This window comes from Culex quinquefasciatus, chromosome 3, assembly GCF_015732765.1.
Source record: "Culex quinquefasciatus strain JHB chromosome 3, VPISU_Cqui_1.0_pri_paternal, whole genome shotgun sequence".
NCBI lineage: Eukaryota > Metazoa > Arthropoda > Insecta > Diptera > Culicidae > Culex > Culex quinquefasciatus.
The window spans coordinates 121,446,927-121,464,069 of record NC_051863.1 but is presented as its reverse complement, the minus strand read 5'-3'; the positions used below and the strand labels follow the sequence as shown (position 1 = coordinate 121,464,069).

Genomic DNA, 17,143 nt, shown 5'->3' with positions numbered 1-17,143 from the left:
ATTGATTTTTTAAATCAAGACAAGCAATTTAAATGGGCGTAATATTCAATGTTTGGCCATTTTAAAATGTTAGTCTTGATTTAAAAAAAATCAAAATATTTTTTTCGAAAAGATCGGAAAATTTAACGAATTTTTCATGTCTTAACATTGAAAATTGGACCATTATATGCTGAGATATGGTGATTAGAAAATGGTGGGTTGTTTTGGTGAGATTTAGAAAACTTCAATTTTCGTGTTTTTTTTCTTAAAGCGGCTCTATCTCAGCAACCCGAGATCCAATCTTCAATGTCTCTTAGACAATTTTATAGCAAATTTTCTGAACTTCTCAAAACAAAATATTTTTAGAAATGGTCACATATGGTCACTATTTTAAAAATTTAAAAACTGCAAATATTTCGCTAAAATCAAACTTTCGGTGGCAATATCTTGAAAACGGAGCCCTTTATCAAAAAATATGTCAAGTACTTTTTGATTGCAAATTCAATTTTGCATTAAAAAATAATGTCAAACTTGTTTTTGCATGAAACTTCGATTTTTTCCAAAAATCACTGTTTTTTCAAAAATTCATAACTCGGCGGCAGATTTTTTGACCATGTTTCTCTACGGCTCAAAAGTTGCGGATTTGCTGTCTCCTAAAACATATCAAAAAATCTCGAAAATCCTAAAATACGTATTTTGGGAAATTGAGTTTTAGTGAAAAAAAAGTTGATAAAAAATCTGCAAATTTTGTTTCCGTGTACCTGTTTTTTTTCTCAAAAGTCCTGAACAATACCTACAACTTTGCCGAAGACACCAAATTGATCAGAAAATTCACTCAAAAGTTACAGCTGTTTGAATGTTTACATACAATTTTTGTATGGACAGCAGCCAAAATTGTATGGAGACTTGTATGGGTGAACCAATGAAGCAAAATAGCTTATTTAGTCATAGGGAAGGCCCCCACAAAGTTTAGGGGAGAGTGGGGAGATTTGATCCACTTTTGTGTATCGCACATAACTCTGTCAATTTCTCACAAAACTATAAACTTTTTGCATGAATTGAAAGCTTAAACATTCATCTATGTTTGGCTTATAAGAGTATTTCATCAGATTAACTCTTGGAATCATGCCAAGCGTTTTTAAAAAATATTTTAAACGGACATTTTAAAAATGTTAGGGGTAACTTGATCCCCCTTTCAGCATTTTGAAAAAATCTTAAGCAAAATGTTTCTTATTCATCCAAACTTTTAATTTTCTATAAGTTACAGCAATTTCACATAAAACCTGTACGTTTGTGTTCAAAATATAACAAGTTTAGTATGTAAAATATTTAAAAACTTAAAATATTATTTTTTAGACCAAAATTAAGCATGTTTATAAAAGCTGGAAGTTTTTGTTTACAAAACTTTTGAAAAAAGGTTCAACCTGCAGTAAGTTATGTACAACTATACAAAAGGAAACTTTGTATGAAAACCCAGCACAATTAATTAATCTTGAAACTGATTCCAGTGACTGTAAAAATGCTGATTGTAAAAATAGTATGACGATTAATTTAACATCAAATGCGTAAGGGTTTTGTAGTTGATAAGTTTGTCAAACAATTCATGTATGAAAAATATTTTTGTGAATAATTTTTGAGTGTTTTATATAGGTACATATCAAAACAAAGAAAAAAAGATCTCTTGGAAGTTTTTTGCAGCTCGTTTCAGAAAAAAATGTGTACAACTCAATCTGAACATTTTTTAATTTTTTTCTTTGTTTTCTACAATGAGTTTTAGTTAATTTCGCACAACTTTCTAGAACAAAGCTAATTGTTTTACCCACATGCTGACGAGATACAGGTTTGGGATCAAGTTTCCCCGGGGATCAAGTCTTCCCACTCTCCCCTAAGCCAAATCAAAAAATACAATAAAATAAAAATGGTCGAAATCGGCCGATTTGAGTTTTGAGGGGGTTAGTAGATGGGTATGAGGTCAGGATTCACGAGTGGCAGTGATGTGACCATGAGCATTTTATTTATCGGTTGAAAATTTGAAATCTTAAGAAGCCGGCTGCGGAAGATAAATAATTGATTATTTAAAAAAGTGTTTTAATTGAACGCGTGCCAACCGAGCAGTAGTGCTATGGGCTGGACTCATCAAAATATTTTAACTGTTTGTAAAATTTAAAAAAAATGTCAACCTGTAATATTTAAGAAAAGTATACTCACTGACATTCGCTGGGTACTTCTGTAATTTTACGATCTTTCGGTTTATTTGGTTCCTTTCCATCACTAGTCTCCTGAAAGTATAAATACAAAATTACTTTGTATTAGACAAAAGGTTTCGACTCGTTTAGCAAAAACCGATAAAAGTGAAATATCCACTCCGATCCCCACCAGAGAGCAAAAAAAAGTAACACAAAATATGACCTACCCCCAAAAACAAAGCCAACCGATATAAACCCACAACCGCAATCCTCCATCTCCATTTATCAGATTTATTAAACCCGAACCCAAATGCAAGTGTTTTTCCGCCCCCACCGCCACCCGCAATCGAGCCCGAATCCGCCGAGACCGAAAGAGCTTTATTGTTATGGCCAAACTTTTGGCCCGGACTTTCTTCGTCAAACTTTCATGGCGAGAAGACCCTGCCCAGGGTTGACCAATCGGACTCCATTATCTGGCGCTGGTCTGCTCGCTCAGGCAACAATGATGCCCCTTTGCTGAAGGAGGGGTGCCAGGAAATTGTCAACTAAAACTTTTTTAATTCTTATTAATTTTACGATTTTATTAAACAAGTTCACGTTGATGGCGGCGAGGAGCTCTTCGTGTAAGTCGACTGGCTGTGTTTTATGGTTATGGAAGTGGGACGCCACGCCCACCACCCTCCCCCTGAGCGACTTGCTTCGCGAGGATCTTTATGAAACGATGGAATATTGCATTAAATTTGAGGTTAAACGAAGCGTGAGCCCATCCCTCCTCCCCTTCCATGACCGTGACGATGACGACGAAGGCACCGTTACCAGGATTAGCCGTTCAAAAAATAAAGAAATATAATTTATGGCGTAAAGTATAGTGGAGTTTTTTGTCTGCCGGAGTGGTGCACTGTGGGAAATTGGGTGGAAAACAAACTTTAACATTGTTTAATGATACTGTCTATTAGCGTTATCTGTCACGCGAATGGACATGAAATGAGTTAATAAATTGGACGTGCACGTGCCCACGCTGAAATGGGTCATTGGGAACAGCTCGAGGGATGTCACCTAACTATACATTCCCATAATTTCGCTGCCGGCCCGCGAGTTTTGGAATCTTTTCCAGATTTCCTTCGGTGCCATAGGCGCGAATAAATTATTTGCACTTAATTAACGCTTCTTCGCCACCTTTAGCCATGTACAATCCCCCTCGTAGTAGCAAAAGCCAAGAAAAAGTAAGAATGGAAAGCGCCAACAAAGATGTTTTATGAGAAATGCTGCAAAATTCTAAATGAGGGTGAGCTTTTTGCAGCATAAAGCTGCACCACCCCCTCTCCCACTTTCCTCCCGGTTCGTCATCGTCATCGCCCCAGGGGGGAAGAATGGAAAGTGTGCTGTTAATAATGGGTGAATAAATAATCACCCACCCTACGCTCCCCCCCACCTTTTCGCAGAAGGTGATGGTTGCGCGACGAGACTTTATCTACTGGGTAAAGCTTAAAAGCTCGTGTGGAAAATCGTGCGCGGACGCGAGCTTCGAAACATCCATTAGCGTTCGTTTCATCAAATTAACACAATTTGACCGCCTCCCCCTTCCCCCTCCTTAACTTTCTGCGAGATAATGAGGGATGGAGGAGTGAGAGGGACTTTTTGGATGTGTTCCATATTTGGCTCAATTAAATTAGCTTCGTCTTGCGGATCGCGGTGACAACCAATCAATACGGCTTTCACCCTAACTGGCTGCCGAGCTTTGGTGGAGGCCAGGTTGATGGCAGGTAATTGAAGCTTTCAGCTGTTGGCAAGTTGGGTGCCCAATTATTGAAGTGGATTATGAATTAGCAAAGTGTGGTGGTAAGCTTTCAAAACTGTTTTGTACACCACGAGCGAATTCTGTTAATTAGCAAAGCTGTTGCCTTGAAACCTCCTCGATCCAGGTTAAAACAGTGTTTGATTTTCGGATGGAACATGTTTAAGAATCTGCTTATGTTCTATAAAGCTGTTGGGTAGAAAAAAAAAAAACAAAAACTGAAATGTTCTAACTTGCTTTCATATGCCTATCTAAAATCACTACACTAAGAAAAAATACTAAAAGGAACTAGATCTTCTACAATGACTAAGTAAATGTAAAAAAGTATATAAATATGACCACTTAGGATATTTAAAGGTTTCAATGCGTCTGGGGAATTCAAAATCTGTCGTTTTTCAACGTCCTGTTGTTTGCAAAAAGTTTAGATTTTCTTATGAAGATCATTCTACAGCAGGGGTGCTCAAAGTTTTTGGATGCCGTGCAAATTTTGAAGCTCAAATGAGCTTGCGGGCCATATGTATGAAATTGGTTATTTATATCATTTATATAAGACTAAAAAACAAAACTGTTACTTGAAGTTTTTCTTTAAATTTCTGTTTTTTTTAACATTTTCGTTATTTAAATGTAATTGAAAACGGAAAATGACAGTTTTCCATCAGTTTTGTTGAAATAAGTGTTTTGGGTATTTGAAAAATGGTATTTGGTTTAATGTACTTGTGTTTTCATTTAAATTTTAAGTATTGTCTATATTTTGAAAATGATGACATAAATTCAGAACAATTTATGCTATGGCATAATTTTTTCTTTGAATTGTTACACTCATGGAAAATGGTTCGATTTTTTTCAACAATAAGGCCGATGCAAACATTTAAAAAAGATTTTGTCCCTCAACTCTGGCCATGGTCGAGGGGAGGGAAAATTAAGAGAAATATGAAAATTGACAGAACATGCCAGAATATTCAATATTTCAATGAAAAATTGTTGGAAAATGTTAGAAAAACACACTGCAATGCAACACAATGCAATCATAATTTTCAAAATATGTTAGACTCGACGAAAAAAAATATATTTTTGCGAAAAACACTTTTTGTTGTTCATCGAAAGTTCACTAAAATTCAAATTATTTTTGAATAAACCCGAGCATGCCAAAAATGATTCTAAAAGCAGAGGAAAGCATTTTAAATGGATTTCAGCTGATTGCACTTAAATAACAAAAGCTTTGAAAAATATTTGCAACCACCTTATTCCTCCGATTAAAAAATTTTGTCTGTCTGAATCAGATGGTAGTCAATCAGTTTCGTTATCCAATTGTCATGAGTTCGAAATCCGAGGTGGAATGTTTTTAAGTGCAAAGTAAGTTTGAGGCTCAGTTTATTGAAATGGTCATAATGACTTTTAAATTAATATGTAATGCTTATATTTTTGCATTATTAAAGTTTTATAAAAAAAAAACAAAGCAATCAAAAAGGTTATGTGTGGTAAGTCACCAAAAACCTCTTTAACGCAAATGGACCGACGTTTTACTTCCACATCCGATAGAAGGCCAGGAGGATAAGGCGGGAATCGGCAGCCGAAGCCGCCAACCACTGCGCCACGAGAGCCTCCCAGTTTTATACCTAACTCAAATTTGAACGTTTCATTATTGATCCTTTCACTGTAACTTGGATTTTGCCCGCACTTATTTCTCGCACTTTTGACAACAACATTTAAAAAAACTAGGCAACCAGCTTTTGTTTGTTTACATTTCCAGTCATAGTTTCCACCAAACTGGACGTTTCGCACTTTTAAATTGCGATTGACAGCTGAAAACGATCGGCAACCGCGGCTCGCTTTGACCTTTTTGTGAAAATTTTATATTTTCCAAGACAGTTTGACAAGAATTAAATTAGAAAGATTTTTGAGCAACATATTTGTACCGTAAAATAAAGATAAAAAAGAATAAATCATTAGATAATACTAACAAAAAGAACAAAAACAGATCAGCACTAAGAGTTAAAAATAAAGTTTAATTTTGAAAAAGTAAAAATCATTTAACAGACCGGCCCGTGGCTTAATGGCTACGGCTCCCGCCTCATAAGCGGTTCGATTCCCGACCGGTCTCCTTGAAATTATTCGACTATAATTGAACTTTGAATATGAACAAAAAAACGCATGGAATCAGGTGGGATTCGAACCACGGGATTGAAACTCGTCTGAAAAACCTGTATTATTTTCTCATTCGAAACAGTGGCGCCACGTGGTGGTGGCTGCCCTGTTTATTACACTGTGAAATTATCCATAGCCAATCCAAGGAACCAGAAGGTGACAACAGAAATGTTTGTCCAAAATGGGTGCTGCAAAAAACTTATTGTTTTTAACAAATTTTCAAATAAATCAGCAACGAATTATGGCCTATCTACAATCACTTAGCTTAGAAAATTTCACTTAGCTTAGGAATTTGAATCAATGGAAATGAATCTGAGTTTCTACAATGGAAAAGTAATCAAATTAGAAACTGACGTTTGGTTTGGAAAATTTCAAAATCTACGGTAAGTTGACGTTTCCATATTAAAGGTAAACAAACAACTGCATAGCAACGTATATCAGCCCAGCAAGTTTTCTAAGTTGATTGTGGATGACGAACGTAAGTTGCAGACTTTCCTAAGTAACTACTTTACTTAGATGTTCTAAGCTAAGTGATTGTAGATAGGCCATTACAAGTTTAACAGTCGAACTATACTTAAAAGTTGGTTTTGTTATTTGTTTTTGCAAAACCGCATATTTTTAACGAAAGTGCCAAAAATTTTCGTATTCACCTTTTGCCTCTTGGTGGCGCTTTGTGTTAGTATGTGTGTGGTCGATGTTTGCGGACGTGCACGCAGAACACAAAACAGTGAGAATCAGCGAAAATGCCTCACTTTCTTCTGATACAAGTCGCCATATTGAAATTGCTTGAAGATTCATACCCGTGTTCGAACTCACACCTTTGGATTGGTAGTCAGATGCTCTAGCCACTCGGCCACCGAGGGGTTGACACCCCTTGAGTGAATTAATCCGTAGTGGTGAAATAATGTCTATATAATACAACAATCCCTTCCGCCACACACCATTATAATCTATAAATAACTCGAACCTGTTGGTACGGTATGTCCCCGGCTTCTTCTTCTTCCCCTGTTGGTTCTATGAAATGTGGGATCCGTTCATAGAATCTGTCTCATGCGGTTAATGCAACGCAGTAGGCCGGGCCGCTTTAATGAGTGTAATACACTTCGGGGGTTCTCGAAAGTACTGCAATCATTAATAATGACAAGAAAGAACTTGAGGCGTAATCTAACCATAAGTTCTTCCCGGATGCTTTCTTCGGACTGGCTGTGCTTGTGTTCGATTAGATTAGATTAGATTAGATTAGAAAAAGTAAAAATCATTTAACAGTCAACGGGCCATTTTACTTGATCATTCAAAATAGGTTCGCGGGCTACAAAATATCACCTCGCGGGCCACGTTTGGCCCGCGGGCCATACTCTGGTCACCCCTGGTCTAAAATGTCTGTAAGTCCAACCCAAAACAGCAATTTTTTAGTTACTTTTTTCTCGACCCTCTCCGATTTCAATGAAACTTTGTAGACATGTTATCCTACGCTTATATAAGCCATATGTTTGTATATGGAGCCAGTTTCACTCGATAATGACATTTGAGAAGGGCGTAAGTGTTTTAACTATTTTTGTATTTAGCAATTTACATATTGTTGTATCTCGAAGCCGTTGCATCGTATCAAAAAGTGGTCAAAGACAAACTTGTAGGAAATTTGACGGGCTTTTCGAAAAATACACTGAAAGAAAAATACATGCCGCTTCAACGAGATTTTTCAATTTTCAAGTTCAAAAGTGAAATTTGAAGGTGAGCCCACGATTTATGTTCGTTCAAAATTTTTGTGAAAATAGACTAAGATGTTACAAAAAGACTCACAAAAAATGCAGGACGGAGCAAACCTCCTAAAAAATCAAAAAAGATTCATTGAAACATATTTTAAGTACTCTAAACGCCAAAATTTTCAAAAAAAACCGAACGCGGGATTCGCTTCTTCAGACAATTTTACATAAAAGTCTCCATATTGACCACTGCCCCAAGTCCAATCCTTGTGAAGTTGTAGCGCTTTTAAAATGTTGAAAAAGAAGACTTATTTTTTCAGTATCGAACATATTTTTACCGAAAAGCTCGTCCAATTTCCCATAAGTTTGTCCTTGACCACTTTTCAATATAACTCGTTTTATCATTGATGTAAGCTAATTTACTTTCCAGGTTACTACCATCCACTGAACTACACTGAAAAAAAACTGATTTCAGGTACGATTAATGTGATAAAGGTTATATCTGCGAGTCCATACTTCCAATTGAAATGCTGTCAAAGATAATCTTATGGGAAATGGGAAATTGTCCAAGTGTGAGATTCTTGTAGGAAATTCAATTTACTAAAACTTTATCGAAGGGTGCAAATCGATAAGAGTTGATCCCGATGTTAGTGATTTTTTTTAGTTAAAGACATCTTCTTATTTACTTTCTATATAACCCCTATCTACTTCCATGTATATAAGCCAATTTATTTTCATCGCATTGCTAATAACTCATCAGGATCAACTCGGATCGTTTTGCACCCTTGGACAAAGTTGTAGGAAATTTAATTTCCTTCAAGACTTTCACACTTGGACAATTTTGGGAGAGACCTGCACCGCCTGCTGCCAAAGTGCTGAAGCGATGTTTTTCCCCATACATTTTAGCGATTTTCTCCATACAAACTTCAACGATAAAAAGTGACCCCTAAACCTTAACGGATTTGGCTCAAAATTGGCAAAGTTACTTATTATTACCTAAAGAATCGTGTAAGGGAGATACCTATCTCATGAGATTTTTCGAAATTTATAAATTTTCTTGTCACCCTAATGTGTACCGTTAAGGGGTTGCATACATGTAGAAAATCACAAAATTTCATGTTTCAGAAAATTTATTGAATCCACTAAAAAGATGATTTTCAATCACTCCTGAAAGTTTCATGAAGATGTTACATGATTAAACTGAGTTAGAGATGATTTTTAGCTCAAAATTTGTCCGTGCGCAAAGCGGACTGTCAAACCTTCTGTGCATTTTTCTCGAAACACCGAGTTGATTTACGGGTGCCACGATATCTCGAGATGGGATGGACCAAATCGGCTAAAATTTGGGGTGAAGACTCTCAAGACATATCCCGTGTGCATGTCGAATTTCGATTTTGAAGTTTTGCTTAAAAAAATACAAAAACTGACGATTTTTTAAAACAATAAACTATTTTTATCTTTTTATTTAAATAAGTTTTTTGAAAATCGACCTTAGTCATGCACACAGGACTGGTTTAACGAGTCTTAACCAAAATTTTGAGTCGATTTGGTCAAGGCAGTGTTAAGATATCGTGGCACCCGTTTTTTGAAACTGCTATATCTTGGCAATGATAAAACAAAATGTATCTAAATTTGTTTTGATTATAGATGAAAATGTATATTTTAATTCCCTGAAAACAGATTTTAAATTACATTAAGTGTTTGCTCACACCAACCTCTCCCTTTTTTTGTCGATTTATATGTATGTAAACCCTTAAGATGAAACAAATGCAATATGAAGATTTGATTCGTTTGAAAAATAATCTCAAAAATGATAAAGGGACCATTCATAAACCACGTGGACACTTGTTTAGAATTGTTGAACCCACCCCCCCCCCCCTCGTGGATAATTGTGCATACAAAAAAAAACTTTTTTTGTATGGAGCGTGGACAATCGCCAACAACCCCCCCCCCCTCTGAAGTATCCACGTGGTTTTAAGGATGCTCCCAAAAACTGATTTTATAGTGAAGTTTTATAATTTTTTTTTAAATTTTAAAAAAGTTATTTACACTTCTATACTAAGTTGTAAACAAAAATTATATTCAAATTAGTTTTCTTTACTAAATTAGCAAAGGATTATTATTTTGGAATGACAGTCTCAAATTTAAATGATTTATCTTCAAATAACTTCAGCTTCGGAGGATCAAATCAGAAAGCAATATCAATACCATAGATTGACATTTCATTCAATTAAATTTGATCAAAAACTGTTTTTTACTATTTGTTAATGTTTTGGGATAGAAAAGGACCCCAATACCTAACTTATGTTTGATTTTTGTTCAATACCAAGGAAAGGTTAAAGGGGAATTTAGAATGAACCAACTATTCTAAACAAGGGACCTTAAATTTCTCTTCATGTAATTCAATAAAGTCAAACCAGTTTGCATCGTCCAGGACGCATACCTGAACGTCTTCTTTAAACACTGTTACACATTTGTGTCATGCTTAACTTTGTCTTCACATGCGTTCACAATTTCCTGCCCGAGCCACATCCAGGTAGTGGGGAAAGTTCAAGTACTCTTATAGAAATTCACATCCAGATAAGAACCTTAGCGCGCTGTAGCATGTCTTTTCCTTCCATTATTAGAACGGTTGTTATACAACTTTTACCCCACGAGCTCCCTCCTCCTCGCAGGGAAATGAAAGCAAAAGAGCTTTCCACCACTGAGAGAGGTAAACCGCACATATTTTATCCAACCAAAGCACCTTGTCGGAAGCACAGCAGGAATTTGCGTACACCTTCTTCTGCTTCTTCTTCTTGTCCTGGTACAAAAGTCTTTGGTTTGGAGGAAATCATCATTGCGTATTGCCAAGACGACGGCGATGATCATCGGCCATAAATTGTGTGAGTTTCTCGTGTAGGTCCCGTTGAGTATGCTGGACCTGGAGAAGGCCCGAACGCACCGGGATTCCGAGGACCATTTGGGAAAAGGGATGTTTTCCTCCCCCGCTCTCCCTCCCACTCCTCCCGGGAATAGATTTGTAGCACTTGGAACCAGCCAGCAGCAGAAGCAGCAGCTATTTTCATAAATTGCTTAGCCGACCAGACTAACCATGCTTCCTGCAGGCCCTTTTTTCTGCTCCTCCTACGCAGCGGCTCCTGACTGGAGGAGACTGTCAGGGTTGTTACTGGTTTGCAGGAAGCTTTAGAGCTGGATTTTTTTACGGTTCAAGTTTAGGAATTGCAGTTTTAAAAAATAATTTGAATTGTGTTTCCGTTCAAAGTGTCGAAAAGTGCTGTAAGGTTGAGCTTTTCATCACAGAAAAAGTGCACATAAAGTTTCATTTAAATCAAAAAATACAAAAACATACATTTCCAACATTTTTTTCTAATTCTCGACAAATTCCTAACCATGTAACGATGCTTGAAATTTAAAAAATTACCCAAAATCACTCTGTTAGCAACAACCCTGCCACCTTGCACTGAAGGTTACATAGTTCACAGTCGTAGTGTGGTTCCACTAAGGATTGCCAAATGCCAGTCAGGCCAGACCGTAGCACGATGCCGATTCGCAAGATACTCTTCCAAATGTGAATTATGGACGACAAAACGAGAACGAACATCGAACAAGGTACCAGGAGTAGCAGTTCCAGCTCACAGCAACTCACTCCGAGTCTTTGGAAAACCGGAAAGGATTGGAATTGTTTTGCTGGTCGTTGCCGACTACGTTACGTAAGGGATCGGAACTTCGAACTGTACGCTACTTGTGGCAAATTTATTTTTGCATTGAACACCAGCTGCCGCAGCACTTTTAGCATTTTTGTTAGAAGGTAGACCATTAGAATCGATGGATGGACGGCGGTGGAACATCGCGAAGCGCGCTCGATGTATTGAGCTTGTATTGACTTTGGTTGGGGAAAATTGTAACGAATGTTGCAATTGCAAAGAAGCCGACCCCTTTTGGTCAAAGAAAGAACCACTGAACGGAAAATGCACAACTCTGCCAAATTATAGTCCAGTGCAACATGCCTTTCGTTTGATCTTCTAAAATTAGCACTCCAACGAAACGGTTAGAAACGTTCAAATTTCTGTGGTTCTCGTATAGTGTAGCTTTTCCAGCAATTACTCTCTATCCTGCCTCCGGTGTGCTGTGCATATGTTGTTTATTTCGCTATTTTTTCACTTCCATTGAACGAGATTCGATTACAAATCAAGACCCTGTACCACTTGGTTGGTTCCCGGAAAAGGATTCGAGTGTAACAAGCAATAGAGCCCTTTTGAAAGCTTGTCGTTACTATGGTTAGTGGGAATTCCTTTGAAGAATTCTATTTACTGGACAGGGCTCAGCTTGAAATGTTGTGTATTGCGAACTGTTCAAATGTTCAACAAAATACACGTCCAAGAATAATGATGGTAATATTATAACAGGAATTGGTGAAATATCCATCAATTTGAATTTTGCGTTTTTAAACATTATTTAAGGAAAAAAAACTCAAAAAGAAGTAATATTTAACTAACCAAATCATCATCCTTACAAAACTATTTTTTGTTTCTGTGTAGTGAATTCAGCGCAAATTCATCTTTTTGCCATACTCCTGAGGAAAGGCTATAAAATCACTCGAAAAATGAACATCTTAATAAGACCTCCGAGACCCACCTTCACGTATACACATCGACTCAGGATAAAATGCTATAAAAGCTGTTCTCAGTACCTACACTAATGATACCTACTGACAATTAGGATTCAACTATTGGCCCTAATTTTATAGTATACGAGGGATACTACAATGTTATACATTTTTAGAAAAGTATTTAAAATATCTTTCTAACGAGTCTAATACGTTGAAGATCTGATAATCCTATGCAAAGTCATAAGCACTTAAGTGCTATTTAGATACTTTTTTGAGGCCGGATCTTAGATATTTTGATGAAAACGTTGTCCGGATCTATCATGCGACCCATCTTTGGATGCATAATCAAAAGAACTTTCCAATGAACACAATAGATTGAGAATCCTGTCCAACCATATCAAAGGGAAGGCACCAAGCATCTTATTAAGGTGGATTAAGTAACGTTTTTAATTTGAAACATAAACCGATAAAAGTTTGTCCGATTGGGCCCATTAGGCTGACCTACACCATGCTAGGGTGTTCTCAAAAATTGCAATTTTCTTCCATTTTTGCATAAACCACATTTTTCAAAAAAAAAAAAAAATAACTGCGTGGCATTTCAACCGATTTGAGCTGTCTTGAACGTAAATGAAAGGTGAGTTTAATGTTACAAAAACAAGCCTTACATTTGAAAAGGTCGTATGAAAACATAAAATGCTGTTTTGAAGGTTTCGAGATCTCGGATTCCTCGTAAAATTATACATGACATAGCTAAAAATTACTTTTTTCGTCGCTATTTTTGTTTTGAAATTGTATAAATTAGTTGTTCTTTTTTTGGTACCCTATTTGTAATCTTGTTAAAATGTACTGTACGGTAAAACTACTTGTTTGCCAATAAGAGCCAAAAGTTTACTAGCAAATTGAACGATCAAAGGATGAAGTAATAATTTCAGTATTCTGAGATACGATTTTTGAAAAAAAAAAACTCGGGCAAAATAAGCATTCTGAAATCATTTTCTTAAAAACTTGTTCAGAAATACGCCATATTCAAATATTAGTCTAGAAAAGTCTGAAAGAGCGTACCGCAAAAGCCGTTACAAAAAAAGATTCCCATACGAATATGGAATTGCGTTTTCAACGGACGAGCTCCGAAGAGGCCCTTATTGCTGTCTGTCGGTGGATACGCGCTACTCGCGAAAAATTTCAAGGGGTTCCCCGAGCAAAAATTTATAAACAAAAAAGTAAAAGTGTCTATTTAATATATTAAACTGCCTTACTCAAAGCGTTCTCAGTCTCAGATGGTAGTCCCAGATGTCCCCTACAAGTTGCAGGTCGAGCCGAGTTGATATCTGGATGGAACACTTTTTTATTTGAGTTTGAAAATTATGCTATTTTTTCACTAAAATGCCAATAACTCCCTTTAGATTTAAACAATTGAGATGCTTCTCCCTGCATTTTGTTGCATTTTTTAAGCCCTTTCAGATGCATTTTGAATTTTGAAATTAAATTGAATTTTGCCTAAGCTATAGCTTTTTTAAGATTTTTTACGTTTTTGAACCTTCAAATTTTGTGTCCCGATTTGCCCCACTTCCCGTTTACCTAGAGTGCTCATATTTTGGCCAGATGCTAGTTTTATATGTACAAACAACCCTTGAAAATTTCAGGCAGATTGCTGAGGTCGATGCGAGATGGGTATGCTTTGATCGTGGACTCGCTCTTAAGTATGAGTGATTTAAAACTTTTAAATCCAAGATGGCGGCCAATATGGTAGTGTTGAAATATTGAAAAAAAATCGTTTTATTATTTAATAGGCAATCAACTATTAAAATTCAACTAAAATGGGGTTGCAGAACTCGAATTTGATGTCTAAAACAAGAAAAAGAAAGAAAATAATTTGTTCGTGATTCGATTATCTGAAGTCCCATACAAACCTTCGGATAATCAAACTTCGGATAATTGAAACTTCGGATAATCGAGTCTAAATTGTATTTCAAAACATGGAGCCAACCATCGTTCACTGTTTAACCTCTGAAGATCCCTACTTTATTAGTCAATACCGGTGCCCACCCAAGAAACCGTGTTAGGTGCACATAGATTTTCGTTATACAGTCAAGACTCGATTATCCGAAGCCTCGATTACCGATGTTTCGATTATCCCAGTTCGATTATCTGAAGGTTTGCATGGGACTTCGGATAACCGAGTCACGATCTTAAATTTTTGTTTCGTATTTTTTTAAATTAAACATCAAATTTGAGTTCTGCGACATTTTAGTCAAATTTAAATGGTTGATTGCCTGTAAAATTCAAAAATATTTCATCATCGCCATTTTGGCCGCCATCTTTGATTTAAACATTCTGAATCACATTAGAGTATTTTGGGGTCATACAAAAGCTCAACAATCAAAAATAATACAAAGAAAAAAAAATCCGGAGTTTTGATTATCCGGAGTGAAAATTGGCCATCGGATACTCGAGTCTGCACTGTAAATCTATTGACACCGTTTAAGACCGTTGAACACACATAATCACCTTCAAGCATCACGGGAATGATATTTTTTGGGTTAGTAGGATAAGATATTGGCTTTTCGATGCCTCCCAAGCTACGATGTTATGGGGATGACTTCCATAACAGACCCGTTTCTGAGCCCTTCGAGCTACAGTGCTATGGGAAGGTCAAAGGTCTTTCTAAGTAACACATCACAACATTCGCAAACAGTTATTTCAATACTATATAATTGTAATTTTGCACCAAGATTTAAACCGTCAGCGTGCCTTCCGATCGACGATGATATAGAGAAAGCTTTTGAAATCACAAAACAATCAATTATAAAAGCACAGAAAAACACCAATTACTCACCAAAATGACGCTCGAAACACGAGTAATCCTGCAAGGCAGGCGCGCTGCCCTACCGTCTACAATTGAATTTGCAGACATCATTGAAAAGACAAAGAAAAGAAAGAATGTTCAACTATTCTTTTTGCTATTTCAACTAAATTTGCCAATGCAAGACCTGAAATCCGTCAAATGCTTTGCATTAGTACCAATTTGTTCCCTCGTTAGCTCGCCCAAATCCCTCAAATTACACCCGGCTCGCAAATCTAGGTGAATCCTCCTCCCTAGACACTTTGTCTCATTTTTCAATTTCGAAATCCCTGCTGCAAAAGGCAACACAACTCTTCTTGCGGAATGTTTTGCCAGGGCAAAAATTATTTATGTTCAATTGCGGTAGCACGAAGAGTTTTCCACCGCGCCCCGCGCTCCAAATTTCCCTCTGCCTTTTACAACCAGCCTGATGATGATATTGATTGATGCGTTTAGTTGAAAGCACTGGCTTTCCCCGGCGGCAGCCGGAAAAACCGTCGTCTAGCACATTGAAAACAGGTGGTACGCGCGGCCAACCTACACAACACACCCATACAGATGTGCCTTTCTGAAATCTCACACACCACCACCAGTAGCGGGGGAAAAATGGAAAATAACACGAAATTTGGTTCAGCGCAAATATGTTTCACGATTTATGGCTTATGATTTCGCGCTTTGTTTCGTGTGCCTAATACTCTCACATGTTTATTTGTGTGTACACGATTCATTCGTGTTTGTGTTTGTGATAGAGGAAAGAGAGAAGGTTATTTATAGCGCCCTGTGGCCAAGGTCCTTAGAATGTGGGTTTGTAACCGTTTTGGCAGACTGGCTGGTTTTTGGATGTTTCGAGGGGACTACGCAGCTGTATCACGGTTTCAACTCGAATATGGCTTGAAAATACTCGGAAAACTCATCGTTAACTATGATGAACTAGGACTGCAGTCTGAATCGGGAAAGTCATATTTTTAAAGCTAAAATTTTGCCGAGCTTCCATGGCCGTGAGGTAACGGGTTTCGCCTTGTAAGCGGAAGGTGATGGGTTCGATTTCTGACTGGCTCGGCAAAGTCAGATCCCTTAAAGGAGTAAATATGCTCACTGGGAGTACTGACCGGTAGAGGATGGGTTTCGACTAGCGGCGTGCTGGGTTTCCAATCCAGAGATCGTGAGTTCGATTCTCGTACCGGGATGATGAATAAACTAAATAAAATATTCAAACCCACCTTGCTATCTTCACAAAAATGTTGAACAACTTGTTTTCCCAAATTAAAAATTCATTTTTGCAATTCCGTCGTGAAACTATTTACTTTTCCTGTCAGTCTTGAACGACGAAATAGCCTACTTTTCTGTACCAATAATAACAGAATCAAATAGCAACACTTTTCAAAATAAATGCTGAAAAGTGCTACTTTTCAGCACTCAAATGGGTGCTGAAAAGTTGAACTTTTCAGCACTTGTTTTGAAAAGTAACACTTTTCAACATTTTTTTTATTTTAAAGATTTATTGACAAAATACATGAAAATTTGACTTAAAATTTCACTCAATGGGTGTTTTTCGGAATTGCAAAAAATGTTGTATGAAACTCGTTGCAAAACTTGTTTTTTTCAGCACTCGTCGTATTTATCCAACTCGGTGAACCTCGTTGGATAAATGTAAGACTCGTGCTGAAAAAATGCTCTTTTTGCAACTTGTTGCATAAACTACTATTGCAATTTTGAATAGGTTGTAATTGGGTTAAAAAATTTAAAAAATCTTCAAATTGCAAAACTACTCGTAAATTTTTAGAATATTTTACTTAATTTCAAAAATCCTCTGAGTTGAAAAACTGAAAAGTCTGAAATTCAAAATGCCTTTGGCATGATTGGAGAAAGAAAGAAAGAATA

General features: G+C 36.8%; 2 protein-coding genes across 5 annotated transcripts in view; one reads left to right on the top strand and one right to left on the bottom strand.

Annotated features, from left to right (window-relative positions):
- LOC6037170 (glucose transporter type 1) overlaps window positions 1–17,143 on the top strand; it is a 431,006-nt gene that overhangs the window by 165,946 nt on the left and 247,917 nt on the right. The gene's annotated exons all lie outside the window — the stretch shown is intronic.
- Window positions 1–17,143, bottom strand: part of LOC6037168 — a 115,870-nt gene that overhangs the window by 84,978 nt on the left and 13,749 nt on the right. Inside the window, exon 4 of the mRNA XM_038261151.1 lies at window positions 2,188–2,258. Within this exon, the coding sequence (XP_038117079.1) occupies window positions 2,188–2,258 (71 nt within the window). The remainder of the gene's footprint in view (window positions 1–2,187; window positions 2,259–17,143) is intronic.